This window comes from Euprymna scolopes, chromosome 44 (assembly GCF_053919585.1).
Source record: "Euprymna scolopes isolate OS-2025 chromosome 44, ASM5391958v1, whole genome shotgun sequence".
Classification (NCBI taxonomy): Eukaryota; Metazoa; Mollusca; class Cephalopoda; order Sepiida; family Sepiolidae; genus Euprymna; species Euprymna scolopes.
Genome location: NC_136525.1, coordinates 47707940 through 47729305, shown reverse-complemented (window position 1 = coordinate 47729305; position 21366 = coordinate 47707940). Strand labels below are relative to the sequence as shown.

The window sequence follows — 21366 nt, the reverse complement described above, 5'->3', positions numbered from 1 at the left end:
AAACAAAAACAAAACAAAAACCAAAACCAAAAACAAAAACAAAACCAAAAACAAAAACAAAAACAAAACCAAAAACAAAACCAAAAACAAAAACAAAAACAAAAACAAAACCAAAACCAAAACCAAAAACAAAACCAAAAACAAAAACAAAAACAAAACCAAAACCAAAACCAAAAACAAAACCAAAAACAAAAACAAAACCAAAAACAAAAACAAAACCAAAACCAAAAACAAAAACAAAACCAAAACCAAAAACAAAACCAAAACCAAAAACAAAACCAAAACCAAAACCAAAAACAAAACCAAAACCAAAAACAAAACCAAAACCAAAAACAAAACCAAAACCAAAACCAAAAACAAAACCAAAACCAAAAACAAAACCAAAACCAAAAACAAAACCAAAACCAAAAACAAAAACAAAACCAAAACCAAAAACAAAAACAAAACCAAAACCAAAAACAAAACCAAAAACAAAAACAAAACCAAAAACAAAAACAAAACCAAAAACAAAAACAAAACCAAAAACAAAACCAAAACCAAAAACAAAACCAAAACCAAAACCAAAAACAAAACCAAAACCAAAAACAAAAACAAAAACAAAACCAAAAACAAAACCAAAACCAAAAACAAAACCAAAAACAAAAACAAAACCAAAACCAAAAACAAAAACAAAACCAAAACCAAAAACAAAAACAAAACCAAAACCAAAAACAAAAACAAAACCAAAACCAAAAACAAAAACAAAACCAAAACCAAAAACAAAACCAAAACCAAAAACAAAACCAAAAACAAAAACAAAACAAAAAACAAAAACAAAACAAAACAAAAACAAAACAAAAAACAAAACAAAAACAAAACAAAAAACAAAACAAAAACAAAACAAAAACAAAAACAAAACCAAAAACAAAACCAAAAACAAAACCAAAAACAAAACAAAAACAAAACAAAAAACAAAACAAAACCAAAACCAAAACCAAAACCAAAACAAAACAAAAAACAAAACCAAAACAAAACCCACCTTTTCCCCTTTTTCCTTCTTCCCATTTCCCTTTCTCTTTCTATCTCTGCCACTTCCTTACTGGTTTCCTAACTTAAAATGTACCAAACACGGATACTGTGACCCTCCCCACCCTCTCCCATTGCAAAACTCATTCATGTTTTGCAGGGCGGGGAACAAAAACGATAAAATCCACTACAAAACAACCAAACCAAACATTACAAACTAACGATTGAAGATACAAAGAGCTTGAAAGATAAAAACCTTCTACAAAATAACTGGATGCAACATGAAAATTATTTCTAAAGTAACTGCATTCGGCATTAAATAACCTGAAAAGGGTTGATATGCCGTAAAACAAAACAACCCAAACAAATTTAAAAACTGACCTTATAATCAAAACAATATTTTTTTTTTTTTTTTTTTTTGCAGATGTCCGATGTGTTTAATATCAACAATTGGCGAAACATTTGCAAAGATCTCAATATCTTCTCTAAGATTTTTGTAACTAAAAGATTTACCAATTCCGATTTCACTCTTGAAATGCTGCAGTCATCGGTCTGCGGAGATGTCTTCTTGAAGTTTAATCCTTCGCTTCTATTATCGGAACTTTCATCAATCCAGGGAATGTCAGAGTTGATAGCAGCGGTAAGTGGTAAAATCACATTTTTTTTTCTTCTTAATCTGTTTTTGGTACTATTACAGTATCTGACTCGGATCCTCGGGATTTTCGGTCAATCATGGCTCGGGATCGACCGGCAATCACCGGGTTAAACAGAGCGAATTAATAGACGTAGACGAATTTCAAAACGATCATATCTGAAAAAAAATGAAAATAAAATAAAAATTTAAAAAATACCGTAAATTTACTGAATATTTCTTTTCAAGAAAAGTTGCATTTTGTATTTATTAAATTTTATTTTATTCAACAAAAAATTTTTTCCAGAAACTTTTTTTAACTGTAAATTGTTAATACGTTTTTTTTTTTGTTGTTTTTATTTTTCAAAAAAAAACTTGCAGTAAACGTTTTTTTTTCTTTTTGTCAACAGAAGTTGTTTTTTTATAAGAAAAGAATGATTTTTATGAAAACCGTAAACTGTTAGGTGAAAGTACAGAAATTTTTTTGTCAACAAATGTTTTGTCTCCACATATATATTTTTTTTTACATGGAGGTCACCACTTATCAAGGCCCAGGAGCCACTCGAGAATAAGGGTTATTGTGTGTACAGTAATCAATGGGATAGTATCGTAGTAATAGTTAGTATTGGAGATTTGATAAAGTGTCATTACTTAAGGGGGCGGTTCATCAGGAATTTGTTTATGTTGGACTTGAAGACATCCAAGTTGAAGTCAGGAGGAAAACAGGCAAGCGGCAGAGAGTTCCACAGGCGTGCACTTCTAAGAAAGAAGTTTTGTTCATTGAATTTTGATTTAGGCACAGATAAAGAGTGGGGAAAATTATTGACAGTGGTTTCAGCTAGACGGGTGTTTTTCGTGAATGATTGGCGAGGGGGGACGAGAGATTCGAGCTCAGACGAGCACCTGCCATGGAAATAACGATAAAATAAAGACAGGCTCGCAACGTCTCTTCTGTGGGAGAGAGGTTGCAGGGAAGAGAAAAGAGCATCCCCCACTAAGCCACAAAGTACCTAAAAGCTTCTGATTTGTTCCGCATCCTTTCTTGTTTCTTTTGTTTCCTTCCACGTCCTTTCGACATGATTCATTGTTTCCGGTAGAATGTATTTGTTTATTATATATATAGTCATCCACATACAGTAGTTTCGTTGTAACACAGCTCGTCAGTGTGGCTAGACAAGCAACTCATTCAAGCCAGAATTGAAACTCGACCACCCAAACAACAGTCAACTCTTCTCACCATTACGCTATTCGACTGCTGCTATGTGGGTAGCGAATTAACGATGTTTTGACATCGTCCAAATGCCTAAGCCTGATTTGTTTACACAAAGAGCATCGTTTAATATGCTAATGGCAGTTTGTATATCACTTCCCAATATGCTCAACCCAAGATAGGGAAGATTTATAGTCATCCACAAACAGTACTGTTTCGCTGTATCATAGCTCATCAGTGTGGCATTACAAGCAACTGCAAGTAGGGATTTGAACCTGCAGCTATTGTTAACTCCATTTGGGCTTTTACGTCGAATTCACCAATTGTACAGTCTGCATGAAGTCCTCATTTACGATAACTATGTTGTGTAATGAGGTACATATATCAGAACCGTATCTCAGGGTATATATCGTCGAGTGTATATCAGAGGGAACAGATAACAGGGATACATACAGTGTTTACCGATGCATTTGAAAATTACAAATAGCGCCCGACTCTCTGATGAACATGGTAAGTTTGGGAAAACAAGTTAAAACTAAAAAAAAAACTAGACAAAATACTGTTAGAAACTATGTCGTCGAGTGTATATCAGAGGGAACAGATAACAGGGATACATTTATAACAAGGGGGGTACATATATAACATTTATATCAGAATAGTGAGAGACATTTCTACAGTTCTTTTTACACCAGAGAGGAGATACATTATTGATGCTGGTGGAGGAGACAGACAGTTAACACTTGAGGGGTGTCTCACAAAGCTCATTTACAGACAAAAACATTTGTCTTTGTTTTACTATTCACATAGATCCGAAAAAGTTATCAAAAAAAAATATATAACAAATAAATGTTATCAGAGGCAAGATAAATTACTTTTCTACCTAACTGGATAATTTATTTTAGTGTTTTTATTTAATGTAACATCTTTATTCGGCTTGAAAAACATACAGTGTTTACCGATGCATTTGAAAATTAAAAATGGCGCCCGACTCTCTAATGAAACATTTTAAGTTTGGGAAAACAAGTTAAAACTAAAAAAAAACTAGACAAAATACTGTTAGAAACTCGCTCAATATATGTTACCGTGACATAAGCAGACATATATTCGGTGGGTTTTTTACAGTATTTTGTATAGTTTTTTATTTTTAACTCATTTTCCCCAACTTATCTTTCACATGAAAGATTACTAATGTTAAGAATAAGTAGGTTTGAAAATACTTTTTAAAAATCGTGTCAAGCTGGTCTAATGGTTACAGCACGTGACTCACTGGGTTTGGGTTTTGATTTCAACTTTGTTACAGGAAAAAGGGCTTCCCCTTTCCATGTAAATAAGAAGAACATTAGATAAGTTAAAATGAGATTAGGAGAAGCCGAGACTCGAACCTTGTAAGCAAGGTTCAGAGATAGAATGTTAGAAATCAGAATGTTAAAAAGGTCTATTGTTAAATTCTATTAGAAATAGTTAGATATTGTTTATATTGTAAAAAGAATTGATTGTTCATTCTTTTATAAAGCTGAATATTAAAAATGTCAGCTTAAAAGAATGAACAATACAAATTAAAAATACATTGTTAAAAAATAGGTTAGAGTGTATATTGAGAATTCTTTTTGTTGTCAAAAGCGTGTTTGGAAAAAACGTGAGCATAGCCACGTGAATTGGCTATCTTTGAGAAACACACTTTTGACGTCATAGCAAAAGGGAGCTAGAGTTAGTCAGATCAGGCAGAAGAGCTGGTAGTCAGTCTGCAAGGCAGTCGGAGAGTTGAGTCAGTCAGTTCGCAGTCAGTGGTCACCTGATCCTTTGGAAGCGAAAGGAAGACCAGTAAGCTATGTAGATCCCGAATTTGAATTCCTGGCGTCATCAGCATTCGACCGGTCCAATGAATAAAGTATCATCTTTGTGTTTTGTAAGACTGTTGTCATGTGTCATCATTAAACAACCAAAACGTAATCTGTTAATCATCTTATAAAGAACTTTGTGTAACCGTTCCAAGGACATGTATCTCTCCTCCTTTCTATATATGTTACAAGAAATATAATAACTGTACATCTATCACCCTCATATATATATATATATATATATATATATATATATATATATATATATATATATATATATATGAAGTCCCAAGCATCTCGGAACAGAACTGTATATGTATAAATGTCTCCCTCTCTCCTCTCCCCGTCATCATTGTTATATATATTTCCCCGCCGTCTCTCTTCAATATGAATCCCCCGTCACCTCGTTAATATGAAACCCCCACAATACAACAAACTTGAGTATTTTTTTTTATTTACATGACGTGAACTAATTTATTTATCGCGGACTATTATCATCATTTTTTTTTTTTTTTTACTTGTTTTATGACGTTTCGGCCAACTATTCTTCTGGCCTTCGTCAGGTGGTAATCGCTATGGGATAGGAACTCTGAATCTCCTAATTGCATTTTCAGCAATTACTGCCTTCCATAGTTGTTTTTGTCTCACCACGTTTTGGCCAAGCTAGCCGTGGTGAGACAACTACAACAACTATGGAAGGCAGTAATTGCTGAGGATGCAATTAGGAGATTCGGAGTTTCTATCCCATTGCGGTTACCACCTGACGAAGGCCAGAGGAATAGTTGGCCGAAACGTTGTGAAACAACAACTAAGAAAGATGAGGATAATAGTTCGTAATAAATGAATTAATAAATAATACTCATCTCAATAATGAATTCCAATTAAATAATATATAAGAAGTGAACTGTTTAGAAAAAAAAACATAATACTCGCATGCACATGTCTTTGTTTCTGTATTAATTAAAATATAATATTTATGTATATTTTATGATCAGGCAATGCCGGGCGGCCTGCTAGTATGAAATAAAACCGTACATTTTTTTCTTTTTTTTCTGTTCTGAATTTACAGATGGAGAAAGCGTTCTTCACGGGTTTCAGAGAAAAAACTGACTATGCGGCCCTTGCGGGTGAAACGATGAAGTTCCAGAAACTTTTGACCGGGGTCTTCTCCGAGCGGATCGCATTTGAGTTGGGTTTCAACATGAACTGGATGGACAGGAGTTCGTATCTGATTGTGATGCAAGAATTCTTGCAGAGCTTGCCATCCGTCATGAACGGTCTCAATTTTGAAAGGTTAAATGTTTCCTCCTACTACTACTCCTCCTCCTCCCATCTTCCTCCTCCTCCTCCTCTCGATTATATGCCTGTTTTACATGTACTATATTTGTAACTTTCAAAGTGTAACTGAAAATAACATGGTTTATGTGGTTTATGTACGTCATCTGTTTATGTTGGGGCTACAGTTGGTCCTTTTAAAATCAGATATTACGTCTCGATTGCAATAGGTGCTATTTGTTGAGAATTAAAGTATAAAAAACATAAAATCTAAAAAAATCAGATATTACGTCTCGATTGCAATAGGTGCTATTTGTTGAGAATTAAAGTATAAAAAACATAAAATCTAAAAAAATCAGATATTACGTCTCGATTGCAATAGGTGCTATTTGTTGAGAATTAAAGTATAAAAAACATAAAATCTAAAAAAATCAGATATTACGTCTCGATTGCAATAGGTGCTATTTGTTGAGAATTAAAGTATAAAAAACATAAAATCTAAAAAAATCAGATATTACGTCTCGATTGCAATAGGTGCTATTTGTTGAGAATTAAAGTATAAAAACATAAAATCTAAAAAAATCAGATATTACGTCTCGATTGCAATAGGTGCTATTTGTTGAGAATTAAAGTATAAAAAACAAAATCTAAAAAAATCAGATATTACGTCTCGATTGCAATAGGTGCTATTTGTTGAGAATTAAAGTATACAAAACATAAAATCTAAAAAAATCAGATATTACGTCTCGATTGCAATAGGTGCTATTTGTTGAGAATTAAAGTATAAAAAACATAAAATCTAAAAAAATCAGATATTACGTCTCGATTGCAATAGGTGCTATTTGTTGAGAATTAAAGTATAAAAAACATAAAATCTAAAAAAATCAGATATTACGTCTCGATTGCAATAGGTGCGATTTGTTGCGAATTAAAGTATAAAAAACATAAAATCTAAAAAGAATCAGATATTACGTCTCGATTGCAATAGGTGCTATTTGTTGCGAATTAAAGTATAAAAAACATAAAATCTAAAAAAAATCAGATATTACGTCTCGATTGCAATAGGTGCTATTTGTTGAGAATTAAAGTATAAAAAACATAAAATCTAAAAAAATCAGATATTACGTCTCGATTGCAAAAAAAATCAGATATTACGTCACGATTGCAATAGGTGCTATTTGTTGAGAATTAAAGTATAAAAAACATAAAATCTAAAAAAATCAGATATTACGTCTCGATTGCAATAGGTGCTATTTGTTGAGAATTAAAGTATAAAAAACATAAAATCTAAAAAAATCAGATATTACGTCTCGATTGCAATAGGTGCTATTTGTTGAGAATTAAAGTATAAAAAACATAAAATCTAAAAAAATCAGATATTACGTCTCGATTGCAATAGGTGCTATTTGTTGAGAATTAAAGTATAAAAAACATAAAATCTAAAAAAATCAGATATTACGTCTCGATTGCAATAGGTGCTATTTGTTGAGAATTAAAGTATAAAAAACATAAAATCTAAAAAAATCAGATATTACGTCTCGATTGCAATAGGTGCTATTTGTTGCGAATTAAAGTATAAAAAACATAAAATCTAAAAAAATCAGATATTACGTCTCGATTGCAATAGGTGCTATTTGTTGCGAATTAAAGTATAAAAAACATAAAATCTAAAAAAAATCAGATATTACGTCTCGATTGCAATAGGTGCTATTTGTTGAGAATTAAAGTATAAAAAACATAAAATCTAAAAAAATCAGATATTACGTCTCGATTGCAATAGGTGCTATTTGTTGAGAATTAAAGTATAAAAAACATAAAATCTAAAAAAATCAGATATTACGTCTCGATTGCAATAGGTGCTATTTGTTGCGAATTAAAGTATAAAAAAAATAAAATCTAAAAAAAATCAGATATTACGTCTCGATTGCAATAGGTGCTATTTGTTGAGAATTAAAGTATAAAAAACATAAAATCTAAAAAAAATCAGATATTACGTCTCGATTGCAATAGGTGCTATTTGTTGAGAATTAAAGTATAAAAAACATAAAATCTAAAAAAATCAGATATTACGTCTCGATTGCAATAGGTGCTATTTGTTGCGAATTAAAGTATAAAAAACATAAAATCTAAAAAAATCAGATATTACGTCTCGATTGCAATAGGTGCTATTTGTTGCGAATTAAAGTATAAAAAACATAAAATCTAAAAAAATCAGATATTACGTCTCGATTGCAATAGGTGCTATTTGTTGAGAATTAAAGTATAAAAAACATAAAATCTAAAAAAATCAGATATTACGTCTCGATTGCAATAGGTGCTATTTGTTGAGAATTAAAGTATAAAAAACATAAAATCTAAAAAAATCAGATATTACGTCTCGATTGCAATAGGTGCTATTTGTTGCGAATTAAAGTATAAAAAACATAAAATCTAAAAAAATCAGATATTACGTCTCGATTGCAATAGGTGCTATTTGTTGAGAATTAAAGTATAAAAAACATAAAATCTAAAAAAATCAGATATTACGTCTCGATTGCAATAGGTGCTATTTGTTGCGAATTAAAGTATAAAAAACATAAAATCTAAAAAAATCAGATATTACGTCTCGATTGCAATAGGTGCTATTTGTTGAGAATTAAAGTATAAAAAACATAAAATCTAAAAAAATCAGATATTACGTCTCGATTGCAATAGGTGCTATTTGTTGCGAATTAAAGTATAAAAAACATAAAATCTAAAAAAATCAGATATTACGTCTCGATTGCAATAGGTGCTATTTGTTGCGAATTAAAGTATAAAAAACATAAAATCTAAAAAAAATCAGATATTACGTCTCGATTGCAATAGGTGCTATTTGTTGAGAATTAAAGTATAAAAAACATAAAATCTAAAAAAATCAGATATTACGTCTCGATTGCAATAGGTGCTATTTGTTGAGAATTAAAGTATAAAAAACATAAAATCTAAAAAAATTATATTACGTCTCGATTGCAATAGGTGCTATTTGTTGCGAATTAAAGTATAAAAAAAATAAAATCTAAAAAAAATCAGATATTACGTCTCGATTGCAATAGGTGCTATTTGTTGAGAATTAAAGTATAAAAAACATAAAATCTAAAAAAAATCAGATATTACGTCTCGATTGCAATAGGTGCTATTTGTTGAGAATTAAAGTATAAAAAACATAAAATCTAAAAAAATCAGATATTACGTCTCGATTGCAATAGGTGCTATTTGTTGCGAATTAAAGTATAAAAAACATAAAATCTAAAAAAATCAGATATTACGTCTCGATTGCAATAGGTGCTATTTGTTGCGAATTAAAGTATAAAAAACATAAAATCTAAAAAAATCAGATATTACGTCTCGATTGCAATAGGTGCTATTTGTTGAGAATTAAAGTATAAAAAACATAAAATCTAAAAAAATCAGATATTACGTCTCGATTGCAATAGGTGCTATTTGTTGAGAATTAAAGTATAAAAAACATAAAACCTAAAAAAATCAGATATTACGTCTCGATTGCAATAGGTGCTATTTGTTGCGAATTAAAGTATAAAAAACATAAAATCTAAAACAATCAGATATTACGTCTCGATTGCAATAGGTGCTATTTGTTGAGAATTAAAGTATAAAAAACATAAAATCTAAAAAAATCAGATATTACGTCTCGATTGCAATAGGTGCTATTTGTTGCGAATTAAAGTATAAAAAACATAAAATCTAAAAAAATCAGATATTACGTCTCGATTGCAATAGGTGCTATTTGTTGAGAATTAAAGTATAAAAAACATAAAATCTAAAAAAATCAGATATTACGTCTCGATTGCAATAGGTGCTATTTGTTGCGAATTAAAGTATAAAAAACATAAAATCTAAAAAAATCAGATATTACGTCTCGATTGCAAAAGGTGCTATTTGTTGAGAATTAAAGTATAAAAAACATAAAATCTAAAAAAATCAGATATTACGTCTCGATTGCAATAGGTGCTATTTGTTGAGAATTAAAGTATAAAAAACATAAAATCTAAAAAAATCAGATATTACGTCTCGATTGCAATAGGTGCTATTTGTTGCGAATTAAAGTATAAAAAACATAAAATCTAAAAAAATCAGATATTACGTCTCGATTGCAATAGGTGCTATTTGTTGCGAATTAAAGTATAAAAAACATAAAATCTAAAAAAAATCAGATATTACGTCTCGATTGCAATAGGTGCTATTTGTTGAGAATTAAAGTATAAAAAACATAAAATCTAAAAAAATCAGATATTACGTCTCGATTGCAATAGGTGCTATTTGTTGAGAATTAAAGTATAAAAAACATAAAATCTAAAAAAATCAGATATTACGTCTCGATTGCAATAGGTGCTATTTGTTGCGAATTAAAGTATAAAAAAAATAAAATCTAAAAAAAATCAGATATTACGTCTCGATTGCAATAGGTGCTATTTGTTGAGAATTAAAGTATAAAAAACATAAAATCTAAAAAAAATCAGATATTACGTCTCGATTGCAATAGGTGCTATTTGTTGAGAATTAAAGTATAAAAAACATAAAATCTAAAAAAATCAGATATTACGTCTCGATTGCAATAGGTGCTATTTGTTGAGAATTAAAGTATAAAAAACATAAAATCTAAAAAAATCAGATATTACGTCTCGATTGCAATAGGTGCTATTTGTTGCGAATTAAAGTATAAAAAACATAAAATCTAAAAAAATCAGATATTACGTCTCGATTGCAATAGGTGCTATTTGTTGAGAATTAAAGTATAAAAAACATAAAATCTAAAAAAATCAGATATTACGTCTCGATTGCAATAGGTGCTATTTGTTGAGAATTAAAGTATAAAAAACATAAAATCTAAAAAAATCAGATATTACGTCTCGATTGCAATAGGTGCTATTTGTTGCGAATTAAAGTATAAAGAACATAAAATCTAAAAAAATCAGATATTACGTCTCGATTGCAATAGGTGCTATTTGTTGAGAATTAAAGTATAAAAAACATAAAATCTAAAAAAATCAGATATTACGTCTCGATTGCAATAGGTGCTATTTGTTGCGAATTAAAGTATAAAAAACATAAAATCTAAAAAAATCAGATATTACGTCTCGATTGCAAAAGGTGCTATTTGTTGAGAATTAAAGTATAAAAAACATAAAATCTAAAAAAATCAGATATTACGTCTCGATTGCAATAGGTGCTATTTGTTGAGAATTAAAGTATAAAAAACATAAAATCTAAAAAAATCAGATATTACGTCTCGATTGCAATAGGTGCTATTTGTTGCGAATTAAAGTATAAAAAACATAAAATCTAAAAAAAATCAGATATTACGTCTCGATTGCAATAGGTGCTATTTGTTGAGAATTAAAGTATAAAAAACATAAAATCTAAAAAAATCAGATATTACGTCTCGATTGCAATAGGTGCTATTTGTTGCGAATTAAAGTATAAAAAACATAAAATCTAAAAAAATCAGATATTACGTCTCGATTGCAATAGGTGCTATTTGTTGCGAATTAAAGTATAAAAAACATAAAATCTAAAAAAATCAGATATTACGTCTCGATTGCAATAGGTGCTATTTGTTGAGAATTAAAGTATAAAAAACATAAAATCTAAAAAAATCAGATATTACGTCTCGATTGCAATAGGTGCTATTTGTTGAGAATTAAAGTATAAAAAACATAAAATCTAAAAAAATCAGATATTACGTCTCGATTGCAATAGGTGCTATTTGTTGAGAATTAAAGTATAAAAAACATAAAATCTAAAAAAATCAGATATTACGTCTCGATTGCAATAGGTGCTATTTGTTGAGAATTAAAGTATAAAAAACATAAAATCTAAAAAAATCAGATATTACGTCTCGATTGCAATAGGTGCTATTTGTTGCGAATTAAAGTATAAAAAACATAAAATCTAAAAAAATCAGATATTACGTCTCGATTGCAAAAGGTGCTATTTGTTGCGAATTTAAGTATAAAAAACATAAAATCGAAAAAAAATCAGATATTACGTCTCGATTGCAATAGGTGCTATTTGTTGAGAATTAAAGTATAAAAAACATAAAATCTAAAAAAATCAGATATTACGTCTCGATTGCAATAGGTGCTATTTGTTGAGAATTAAAGTATAAAAAACATAAAATCTAAAAAAATCAGATATTACGTCTCGATTGCAATAGGTGCTATTTGTTGAGAATTAAAGTATAAAAAACATAAAATCTAAAAAAATCAGATATTACGTCTCGATTGCAATAGGTGCTATTTGTTGCGAATTAAAGTATAAAAAAAATAAAATCTAAAAAAAATCAGATATTACGTCTCGATTGCAATAGGTGCTATTTGTTGAGAATTAAAGTATAAAAAACATAAAATCTAAAAAAATCAGATATTACGCCTCGATTGCAATAGGTGCTATTTGTTGCGAATTAAAGTATAAAAAACATAAAATCTAAAAAAATCAGATATTACGTCTCGATTGCAATAGGTGCTATTTGTTGCGAATTAAAGTATAAAAACATAAAATCTAAAAAAAATCAGATATTACGTCTCGATTGCAATAGGTGCTATTTGTTGAGAATTAAAGTATAAAAAACATAAAATCTAAAAAAATCAGATATTACGTCTCGATTGCAATAGGTGCTATTTGTTGAGAATTAAAGTATAAAAAACATAAAATCTAAAAAAATCAGATATTACGTCTCGATTGCAATAGGCGCTATTTGTTTCGAATTAAAGTATAAAAAACATAAAATCTAAAAAAAATCAGATATTACGTCTCGATTGCAATAGGTGCTATTTGTTGCGAATTAAAGTATAAAAAACGTAAAATCTAAAAAAAATCAGATATTACGTCTCGATTGCAATAGGTGCTATTTGTTGAGAATTAAAGTATAAAAAACATAAAATCTAAAAAAATCAGATATTACGTCTCGATTGCAATAGGTGCGATTTGTTGCGAATTAAAGTATAAAAAACACAAAATCTAAAAAAAATCAGATATTACGTCTCGATTGCAATAGGTGCTATTTGTTGAGAATTAAAGTATAAAAAACATAAAATCTAAAAAAATCAGATATTACGTCTCGATTGCAATAGGTGCTATTTGTTGAGAATTAAAGTATAAAAAACATAAAATCTAAAAAAAATCAGATATTACGTCTCGATTGCAATAGGTGCTATTTGTTGAGAATTAAAGTATAAAAAACATAAAATCTAAAAAAAATCAGATATTACGTCTCGATTGCAATAGGTGCTATTTGTTGCGAATTAAAGTATAAAAAACATAAAATCTAAAAAAAATCAGATATTACGTCTCGATTGCAATAGGTGCTATTTGTTGCGAATTAAAGTATAAAAAACATAAAATCTAAAAAAATCAGATATTACGTCTCGATTGCAATAGGTGCTATTTGTTGAGAATTAAAGTATAAAAAACATAAAATCTAAAAAAATCAGATATTACGTCTCGATTGCAATAGGTGCTATTTGTTGAGAATTAAAGTATAAAAAACATAAAATCTAAAAAAATAAGATATTACGTCTCGATTGCAATAGGTGCTATTTGTTGCGAATTAAAGTATAAAAAACATAAAATCTAAAAAAAATAAGATATTACGTCTCGATTGCAATAGGTGCTATTTGTTGAGAATTAAAGTATAAAAAACATAAAATCTAAAAAAATCAGATATTACGTCTCGATTGCAATAGGTGCTATTTGTTGCGAATTAAAGTATAAAAAACATAAAATCTAAAAAAATCAGATATTACGTCTCGATTGCAATAGGTGCTATTTGTTGCGAATTAAAGTATAAAAAACATAAAATCTAAAAAAAATCAGATATTACGTCTCGATTGCAATAGGTGCTATTTGTTGAGAATTAAAGTATAAAAAACATAAAATCTAAAAAAATCAGATATTACGTCTCGATTGCAATAGGTGCTATTTGTTGAGAATTAAAGTATAAAAAACATAAAATCTAAAAAAATCAGATATTACGTCTCGATTGCAATAGGTGCTATTTGTTGAGAATTAAAGTATAAAAAACATAAAATCTAAAAAAATCAGATATTACGTCTCGATTGCAATAGGTGCTATTTGTTGCGAATTAAAGTATAAAAAACATAAAATCTAAAAAAAATCAGATATTACGTCTCCATTGCAATAGGTGCTATTTGTTGAGAATTAAAGTATAAAAAACATAAAATCTAAAAAAATCAGATATTACGTCTCGATTGCAATAGGTGCTATTTGTTGAGAATTAAAGTATAAAAAACATAAAATCTAAAAAAATCAGATATTACGTCTCGATTGCAATAGGTGCTATTTGTTGCGAATTAAAGTATAAAAAACATAAAATCTAAAAAAATCAGATATTACGTCTCGATTGCAATAGGTGCTATTTGTTGCGAATTAAAGTATACAAAACATAAAATCTAAAAAAAATCAGATATTACGTCTCGATTGCAATAGGTGCTATTTGTTGAGAATTAAAGTATACAAAACATAAAATCTAAAAAAATCAGATATTACGTCTCGATTGCAATAGGTGCTATTTGTTGAGAATTAAAGTATAAAAAAACATAAAATCTAAAAAAATCAGATATTACGTCTCGATTGCAATAGGTGCTATTTGTTGAGAATTAAAGTATAAAAAATATAAAATCTAAAAAAATCAGATATTACGTCTCGATTGCAATAGGTGCTATTTGTTGAGAATTAAAGAATAAAAAACATAAAATCTATAAAAATCAGATATTACGTCTCGATTGCAATAGGTGCTATTTGTTGAGAATTAAAGTATAAAAAACATAAAATCTAAAAAAATCAGATATTACGTCTCGATTGCAATAGGTGCTATTTGTTGCGAATTAAAGTATAAAAAACATAAAATCTAAAAAATCAGATATTACGTCTCGATTGCAATAGGTGCTATTTGTTGCGAATTAAAGTATAAAAAACATAAAATCTAAAAAAAATCAGATATTACGTCTCGATTGCAATAGGTGCTATTTGTTGAGAATTAAAGTATAAAAAACATAAAATCTAAAAAAATCAGATATTACGTCTCGATTGCAATAGGTGCTATTTGTTGAGAATTAAAGTATAAAAAACATAAAATCTAAAAAAATCAGATATTACGTTTCGATTGCAATAGGTGCTATTTGTTGCGAATTAAAGTATAAAAAACATAAAATCTAAAAAAATCAGATATTACGTCTCGATGGCAATAGGTGCTATTTGTTGAGAATTAAAGTATAAAAAACATAAAATCTAAAAAAATCAGATATTACGTCTCGATTGCAATAGGTGCTATTTGTTGCGAATTAAAGTATAAAAAACATAAAATCTAAAAAAATCAGATATTACGTCTCGATTGCAATAGGTGCTATTTGTTGAGAATTAAAGTATAAAAAACATAAAATCTAAAAAAAATCAGATATTACGTCTCGATTGCAATAGGTGCTATTTGTTGCGAATTAAAGTATAAAAAACATAAAATCTAAAAAAAATCAGATATTACGTCTCGATTGCAATAGGTGCTATTTGTTGAGAATTAAAGTATAAAAAACATAAAATCTAAAAAAAATCAGATATTACGTCTCGATTGCAATAGGTGCTATTTGTTGAGAATTAAAGTATAAAAAACATAAAATCTAAAAAAATCAGATATTACGTCTCGATTGCAATAGGTGCTATTTGTTGAGAATTAAAGTATAAAAAACATAAAATCTAAAAAAATCAGATATTACGTCTCGATTGCAATAGGTGATATTTGTTGAGAATTAAAGTATAAAAAAACATAAAATCTAAAAAAAAACATAAAAAAGATGAAACTGCTTCCTATGCATGTCACCTTTGACCTTCCACACCTTTGACAACTCGCTTTGCATTTTACGTTTTGGGAAGTTTTTGTTTCGTTTTCATTTTTGAAGAATTCCAATTGGAACAAGGGGAGACAATTCAAGGGTTGTTAAAGTTTCGCATAACTTATCGATAAAAGTTCTATTCAGTTCATCAGTTATCGATTATCACGAAACCTTGCTCTTATCCATTTCGGTTATTGAACACTCTGGTAAGTGAAATCGTGGGCTACTATTTACAATAAAGCAATGGTTGATCATTATTAAAATAAACAAATACATATTTATGTCAGTTATTTGACAGTTATGTCCAGAAGAGGATATTACGTGATGGGAATTAATATGTGGATTTCGAGTAAATGGAAGTGAGACTTGAATACGCAATTCTTTTTATGGCTGATTGCTTCTGTTGCTTAGATAGAAATGACGTATCATTCTGAATGAATGAATAAATTGAATAAATTATGCAACTGATGGAGAAAGTTACACTGAATGTAGAATCAGTTTTTAATCAAAATTTGCTTTGCAATCTGCACCAAGACTCATGATGACTAAATTAAAATATATTATATAAAAGCGAAAATGTGTGTGTGTTTGTGTGTATGTGCATTTCTGTGTATGTCCGGCAAAGGTTTTTTTCGGGGTGAGGGCGGTTACTGTTTCTTAGAGCCTTTTATATGCTACCTAGATTATAATATCTATGATTTACGAAACAAGGTCGCATGTATATTTAATTTGGGTGACTTTTACATACTGTTTTTGCGATATTTTTTACTCTCCACATGTTTCTTTGGCTTTTAAGTATAAAAGCGAAACTTAACCCGTAGCAAAACAAACCCCTGCCACTCGTCCAGGGACGTCCAGAAAAGTAATGAGGTTTAATCAATGAGTGGGAAAACCTTTATATCATTTGGACACTCCTCTATTTATGGGGAGCTGATTTTCCCCCAACATCTTGTGGGAAACGCAGACACTTGTTTGCAGCCAAAGTTAAGTTTCCCCTATGACGTGATGTTTGACCTCATTAATTTCATGCACCTGTCACTTAACTTTTAATCGTTAAATTAAAACAATTTTTATTTTTTTTAAATTATATTAATGATAAAAAAATTTTAAGAACTTCTTGAATTGTCTCCCCTTGTCCTGAGCGGAATTCTAAGATGCATAAGTGCCGAAATGCACACCAGAAGTTATATTATATCTTTATATAATAAAAGTGCTTGTTTTGTTTTCAGCTTCCGTGGTATTCTTGGAATCCTGGATTCAACCACGACTATCACCCTACCTAAAAAAGCAAATCAACTCAAAGTCAGCCTTTACGTTCAACAACACCTCCTAAAATTTCTTAACCAACACCTGAAGAACATTAATGGTGAGTTACCTTAGATTCCTTTAATTTACAAACTGTAACAGAAAATAGCATGGTTTATGTGGTTTAATAGCGATGTATGTTATCTGTCTACATTGGAGTTACGGTTAGTCCCTTTGAAATCAAGAATAATAACCAACACCTGAAGAACATTAACGGCGAGTTATTCTATATTCCTTCATTTTTAAACTGTAACTGAAAATAGCATTGCTTACCTGGTTTAATAATGTCATCTGTCTACGTCGGAGATACGGTTAGTCCTTTTAAAATCGGGTATATAACTGCTTATTCAATTTGTCTATTTACTTAACGGCCTGTGACTCATCTATTGTTTTGTGTGTGTGAGTTAGAACATATAATACATGTAACATGATGACATACCTGTTTCTGCTACTGGACACTGCCTAGGAGATTTGTCATTGTCTTGGCGAGCTGGGTTTTGCTATAACAAGCATGCATGCAAGGCAAAATATGTTTTTGTAAATTGGTTTATTTCACTTACAGAGTGAAATCGATGATCTCTGATTTGTGGCTTTTCTCTGTCTCCACTTTGAGACTGTCGCTGCTTTATTGAGAGACCTGTTTAACCTATCTTGTTTCCTCGGCTTCTAGCACCCAGCTCACTAAACTTAAGTCAGCTTATTCAAACTGGAACACCTTACATGTCACGTCCGTTTCCATTCGAATACTTCCGGTGCAAAACTGACCGGTCAACCAAGTTTGATACATGTCACAACACGGTCCTTTGACCCTGTCTGCACCTATATGCTCACTCAACATATTTTGCGCAATTCAATCTGTGTTATTTACTCCATAAATGTGCGTCAGCACTAACCCTGTTCGGGTTTAACCAGCTTCCTCCAAAGGAGCAAATTTCATGGTAGTATGAAATTCACAAGCGGCTCCCAGTCGCATGTGTATCCCTGTCAGGGGGTTGGGGGAATGAAAAAAAAAAAAACAATGACAGCAATGTTTAGTGCATCTTGTGGCAGAAAGCCGATATCTCCAGACAGCCTGAGATCAGTCATGGATAGTACCCCCCCCCAATTTGCACAATGGTGAGGATGATAATGTATTCCTATTACCATGTTGGATCTCTGAAGTCAAGCAACGTCGAGCTCAGTCAGTACGAGATGGGTAACCATTTGGGAATACCAGGCGCTGTATGTAGGAGGCATATACCGGGGACCGCTTGTAAATTTTGTCATGTTATTCATAAGACTGGCCGGATCGCAATCAGACGTAAACTAAAGGCAGGATAAAGTCTTTCTAGCAGCTCCTGCCCAGAAGTGGCAACAGTACGCCATCATTGGACGTACCTGGCTCTTATATAGGTAGAGAATGGCATCAGCAGTGAGATATCTACCATATTTCCAGCGACCTTGGCAGCGGATTTGATGTAAATCTCTGGTTCCCCCTCGCCAATCTTTCACGATAAACACCAGTCTAGCTGAAACTACTGTCAATAATTTTCCCCATTCTTTATCTGTGCCTAAATCAAAACGTAGATTCCATGAACAAAGCTTCTTTTTTAGAAATGCACGCCTGTGGAACTCTCTTCCGTTTGCGTGTTTCCCACCTGACTACAACTTGGATGTGTTCAAGTCCAACATATACAAATTACTGATGAACCGCCCCCTTAAGTAAGACATTTTATCAAAACTCCAATACTAACGATTACTACAATACTATCCCATTGATCAGTGTACACACAATAACTCTTATCCCTGAGTGGTTTCCGGGCCTTGATATACAATGCCTGGAATTACCAAATTGGTCACCTATTTTAGTACTGACTAGGCTCAACGTTGCTTAGCCTCAGTGATCTGATGGGAACCAGTGTGTCAATGTGATTGTGCCGTAAGACAGACAGATAATTAGACAGATAAATAGACAGATAAATACACAGATAGATAAATAGACAGATAGATAGATAGATAGATAGATAGATAGATAGATAGATAGATAGATAGATAGATAGATAGATAGATAACTGAATGAATGTTTTCTACCCAGCGTTGCCAGGCGTTTACTTAACAAAAGCACGAATTCAAAAATGACTGATTAATCTTTGGAGAAATTCATGATTTTCAAATTAACTAAAATTTTAGTTGAATCTTTAAGAAGTCTTTAATTTATTTATTTTTTTTCATTTTTAATATCGATTCCAGGAACTTCAACATTAATTTTGGTGGATTATGTCAATTCCGAAGAACTGCGAAAATTCTTCCAATTGGTTGAATTTGGTCCAGATGCGCCAAAGATTATGTTTGATGCAGCGCTTCACATCATCCAGCACCAAACTCAGGTAAGTGTTAAACATTGAACAGCTAGATCGTCTAGTACAGGGTCTCCCAACCTTTTTCGGCCAACGTTCCCCCTAGAACACTCGGATACCTACTACCGCCCCCCCTCCCTACATACATTCTTACCTTAGCAGTAGTGGTCGTACATAATTAAAAATGAAAATAATTGAATATTTTATTCAATAAAGTTCTATATTCTTGATCGAATGGGAACAGTAACAACTATAAATCAAGTGGGTCAATTAATAAATTATACTATTGCTAATACAATCTATCTAATATATACGAGGAAGTCAGTCCGACAATCTAAATAAAAAAAGATAAATAAATAAATAAAAACAAATATATATATGTATATATATATATATATATATATATATATATATATATATATATACTAGCATTTCAGCTCAGCGTTGCAGTGCACGCCTGTGGAACTCTGTTCCGTCTGCCTGCTTCCCTCCTGACTACAACGTGGATGTCTTCAAGTCCAACGTAAACAAATTCCTGATAAACCGCCCCCTTAAGTAGACACTTTAAATATCCACACTAACGTACTGTACTTACAATAACCCTTATCCCTGAGTGGCTTTCGGGCCTTGATAAGTGGTGACCACCTTGTAAAAAAAAAAGAAAAAAAAAGATGTATGCTGAGCAAAACTTATAAGAAATGAACTGTTTAGGAAAAACATAATACTCGCATGAACATGTTTTAGTTTCTGTATAAATTAATACTAATTAATAATATTTATGCGTATATTACGACCGAGTAATGCCAGGCGGCTTGCTAGTATATATATATATATATATAGTAATTTATAAAATATATATGGCGACTAAGCTACACTGAATATTCTGCATTTCATCCACTGTAGGATTCGTCAGGCTTATCCCTGAGTGGCTTTCGGGCCTTGATAAGTGGGCGCGGTGGATACTAGAAAGCTGATTCGCTAACTAGAAATCCTCAACATATATAAAAACAAGAAGCAACCACAAAATTCGCGCATAAGCCTGACGAATCCTACAGTGGATGAAACGCAGAATATTCAGTGTAGCTTAGTCGTCATATATATTTTATAAATTACTAACTAGCTCTACCTACGTATTGAGCTCTTTTGAAGTAAATACTTAAAGTTTACGCATAAATCTATACTTTCGTATATTAAATTTATGTGAGTAAATGAAGTGTATATATATATATATATATATATATATATATATATGCAGTAGACTTTTTAGTCTGTTAAAAACGGGCAAAAGTTATGGCTCATTGACTTAGAATGAGTGCTGCTTTATGTCAAATTGATGGTTGAATATGTTTGAATATGTGCTCATTTTTGCATTGAATACTAATCACTGTTGATCCGTGTACAGTGCATTGAACAGATACCATAATACTCCAAAGGAAACTTTGATCTATTAAACTGGTTAACGATGTTAGAAGACAAACTGCGGCTAGAACCACTCGCCATGCACACAAATAATTATATATTGAACAGGTACACTCGCTTGTATATAATTTAGTAAGTTTAAAATAATAAGAAAACCGAGCACAAATGTCGTACTGTAAGTTTTTTAAAGTGCAATGTAAATAAATCCTTATTGAGCCGTCCTCTTAAAAAGGCAAAACCTATTCACCATTACCGATCATCACGGTGTTGTCTCATTAGCTCTTATCCTCCAGTGGCCTTTAACCCTTGATAAGCTCTAACGCGTTTATACAAAAAAAAAAGAAAGAAAACATCAAGGCAGTGATGTCACTGCATTCCTAGTTTAGTTTGTGATGGAATGTTAAAACAAAACTCAAACAGAAACAAATGTCCCCATTTCTTTTCAGTTGCATCCGCCCTCCCG

The 21366-nt window shown here is 30.6% G+C and overlaps 1 protein-coding gene across 4 annotated transcripts in view; it reads left to right on the top strand.

Annotated features, from left to right (window-relative positions):
• The window catches only part of LOC145268835 (uncharacterized), a 1065816-nt gene that overhangs the window by 398008 nt on the left and 646442 nt on the right, over positions 1-21366 (top strand). For all 4 annotated transcript variants that reach the window (XM_080124499.1, XM_080124501.1, XM_080124498.1 and 1 more), the window contains 4 exons: positions 1430-1645; positions 5754-5977; positions 17073-17209; positions 19378-19514. In XM_080124499.1, coding sequence (XP_079980625.1) covers positions 1430-1645; positions 5754-5977; positions 17073-17209; positions 19378-19514 — 714 coding nt within the window. The remainder of the gene's footprint in view (positions 1-1429; positions 1646-5753; positions 5978-17072; positions 17210-19377; positions 19515-21366) is intronic.